A 3,213-nucleotide genomic window follows, 5' to 3' on the forward strand; every position below is an offset into this window, starting at 1 on the left:
AGCCTGGGATAGAAACCGGAGTGACACCGGCTGCTGTTACTCTGTGACAGACCCACCTGCTCGGAGCCTGCAGCCCCTCCCGGGATCAGCTCTGCTCCACCAGCCTGGGATAGAAACCGGAGTGACACCGGCTCCGGTGCTGACAGACAGCGGCTGCTGTTACTGTGTGACAGACCCACCCGCTCGGAGCCTGGAGCGCCTCCTGCTGGCTCTCTGCAGCCATGCGCTGGCACTGCCCGGGCCGAGCCCCAGCCACGCGCTGACCCGCAATTCCCAGCTCTCCGGGCGGGTCGCAGAGCACCAGCCTGACCGGGAGGCCACGTTCTTCGTTAAACACGACTGGTTCCGTGGGGCGTTACAGCCAGGGACTGGCTCCAGCAAGAGCGAACGCTGCAGCCCTGGGCTGGGGCATGGGACCAGCGACGGCGTTTCCAGCCAGAGACCGTCACAGACGCTGATCAGATGTTTCACCTCATCAATGTATTTTGCAAAACACTTCTCGCGCTCAGGCAGTCGAACACACCTGCCCCCTCCTCCCCCCGGGACTCCCCACACAGAACCGACACCCTAACGCAGGCGATAAACCAGTGACCCGACATCATACGATAATCAGACGCTGTCAGTATGTTCCATGTCACCCTGTGCCGGGGGGAGGAGGGGACGGGTCGTCAGGCTGGTGCTGGGCTATTCCCCAGGGCGGGGGCTACTCGGCCAGGTCTCTCTGCACCAGTCTGTAGTAGGGGCCCTTGCGCCCCATCAGCTCAGCGTGCGTCCCCTCCTCGGCCACGGTCCCGCCCTCCAGCACCACGATCCGGTCGGCGTTCTCCACTGTCTGCATGCGGTGGGCGATCACCAGCACCGTCCGGGGCCCCTGGCTCAGCACCGACTGGCGGATCTGGGGGGAGGAGCAGAGCCGCGTTAGGAGCCATCCACATGTGACACAGCCCAGAGACACGAAGGCCTTGGCTACACTTGGAGATGTGCAGCGCTGGGAGGTACAGCTGTGTTTGTACAGCTGTGCAGGGAAAGCGCTGGAGTGTGGGCACACTGACAGCTACCAGCGCAGCAGTGTGGCTGTATTTGCAGCGCTGTTGGGAGTGGTGCATTGTGGACAGCTATCCCAGCGTTCAAGTGGCTGCAACGTGCTTTTCAAAAGAGGGGGGTGGGGTGGAGTGTGACAGGGAGCTTGCGAGAGACAGAGAGAGAGGATTTTTGAAGCAGACACTGTGACAGCTCCCTGCCTTGCAAATTCTGGCGATTTACCCCACCCCTCTCTCAATCACGCTTAAATGCAAAAAGGCTTCAGACCAGATAAGCAGTTTCTCCGGCTGACTCCATCCCCCCGCCCCGGCCGTGCTGTTTCTCTCCTCTAGCAAACACTAGCTGTGAAATTCCAAAGCAATCCCTCCGCCTGCCTCTGCTCGAGCAAACAGGAGCTGTGTTTGTTTTTCAGACAAGCAGCTCCGGGTGCCCGGAGTTCACAACAAAACAGCAGAGTGGCTGAGCAGGCATTCTGGGATCCCTCCGAAAACCTCGGAGGCCAATTACAGCGCTTTTGGTGGCCACACTTGCGGAGCAGCGCTGCATCACCAGCGCTGCAATCCTTACACCCGAGGCAGAGCAGGAGTACGGCCAGCGCTGCAGCAAGGGAGATGCAGCGCTGTATGTGCCTTGCAAGTGTGGACAGCGAGTAAGTTGCAATGCTGTAACCCTATCACCAGCACCGCAACTCTAGCCAAGGCCTCAGACTGTCCAGGCTCAGAGTTCGGATCCCACTGCACCCACCACTCACCGCGCATTCACTCTCCGCATCCAGCGCGCTGGTGGCTTCATCCAGGATCAGCACAGCTGGCTGGCGGATCAGTGCCCGGGCGATGGCGATCCGCTGCTTCTGCCCCGCCGAGAGCTGCCCACCCTTCTCCCCTACCTCTGCAGGGGGTCAGAGAGAGAAGAAAGGTGCGGGGGGTCAGGACTTCCGGGTTCTATCCCAGCTCTGGGAGGGGAGTGGTGCCTAGTGGTTAGAGCAGGGGGACTGGGAGCCAGGACTCTTGAGTTCTCTCCTGGCTCTGAGAGTGGAGTGGGGTCTTGTGGGTTAGAGCGAGGGTGGGGGCTGGGAGCCAGGACTCCTGGGTTCTTTCCCCGGCTCTAGGAGGGGAGTGGGGGCTGATGGGTTACAGCAGGGGGGAAAGGTGGGAGCCAGGACTCCTCGGTTCTATCCCAGCTCTGGGAGGGGAGAGGTGCCTAGTGGTTACAGCAGAGGACCTTTCCCAGAAGCCCTTGCAGCACAGGCGATGGTGACTCACCTGTCTCAAAGCCGCTGTCCAGCTCCGTGATGAACCCAGAGGCATGGGCCTCTCTGGCCGCCCTGGTGACCTGCTCCTCCCTGCAGCCCCCCAGCCCGTAAGCGATGTTCTCCCGGATGGAGCCAGAGAAGAGGACAGGCTCCTGCCCCACCAGGGCCACCTGCCGGTGAGAGGGGGCAGCGTTAGGGGCTGAGACCTGCCCAGCTTGTCACACACAGTGAGCAGCAGCCCAGCCCCTGCCCCCGCTGCCCTCACCTGGCGGTGCAGGTACCGGTGCTCGTACTCCCGGATGGGGGCCCCGTCCAGCAGGATCTCCCCGGCCTGGGGTTCATAGAACCGCTCCAGCAGCCCCACACACGTGGTCTTCCCGCTGCCGTTCAGCCCCACCAGCGCCGTCACCTCCCCGGGGCACAGCTCGAAGGACACAGCCTGGGACAGTGGGGAGAGTATCAAAGTGCCTGTCACATGGGGGGGGATCACAGGGGCTGGGAGCCAGGGGGATCCCATCCCCGGGGGAAGAGCCTGGGGCTGGGGGATCCCCTCCCCGGGGGCTATGAGCTGGAAGTAGGGTGTAGCTGGGGATAGGGTGTAGCCACCTCGCTGTCGGTACCTTTAGGATCTGGCGGTCAGGGTGGGAGAGGTGCGGGTAGGGTGTAGCTGAGGGGTAGGGTGTAGCCGGGGGGGTAGGGTGTATCCAGGGGTAGGGTGTAGCCACCTCGCTGTCGGTACCTTTAGGACCTGGCGGTCTGGCCGGGAGGGGTGGGGGTAGGGTGTAGCGGGGGGGTAGGGTGTAGCCAGGGGTAGGCTGTAGCCACCTCGCTGTCGGTACCTTTAGGATCTGGCGGTCCGGGTGGGAGAGGTGCGGGTAGGGTGTAGCTGAGGGGTAGGGTGTAGCCGGGGGGGGAGGGTG

General features: G+C 62.9%; 1 protein-coding gene across 1 annotated transcript in view; it reads right to left on the reverse strand.

Moving 5' to 3' along the window:
* Window positions 1-461: 461 nt before the first annotated feature.
* LOC116821653 (antigen peptide transporter 2-like) overlaps window positions 462-3,213 on the reverse strand; it is a 24,926-nt gene continuing 22,174 nt past the window's right edge. Inside the window, exons 9-12 of the mRNA XM_032775007.2 lie at window positions 2,559-2,732; window positions 2,304-2,463; window positions 1,793-1,929; window positions 462-895 (exon numbers count right to left, since the gene is read on the reverse strand). Of these exons, the coding sequence (XP_032630898.1) occupies window positions 704-895; window positions 1,793-1,929; window positions 2,304-2,463; window positions 2,559-2,732 (663 nt within the window). The 3' untranslated portion in view covers window positions 462-703. The remainder of the gene's footprint in view (window positions 896-1,792; window positions 1,930-2,303; window positions 2,464-2,558; window positions 2,733-3,213) is intronic.

This window comes from Chelonoidis abingdonii, chromosome 12 (assembly GCF_003597395.2).
Source record: "Chelonoidis abingdonii isolate Lonesome George chromosome 12, CheloAbing_2.0, whole genome shotgun sequence".
In the NCBI taxonomy this organism is placed as follows: domain Eukaryota; kingdom Metazoa; phylum Chordata; order Testudines; family Testudinidae; genus Chelonoidis; species Chelonoidis abingdonii.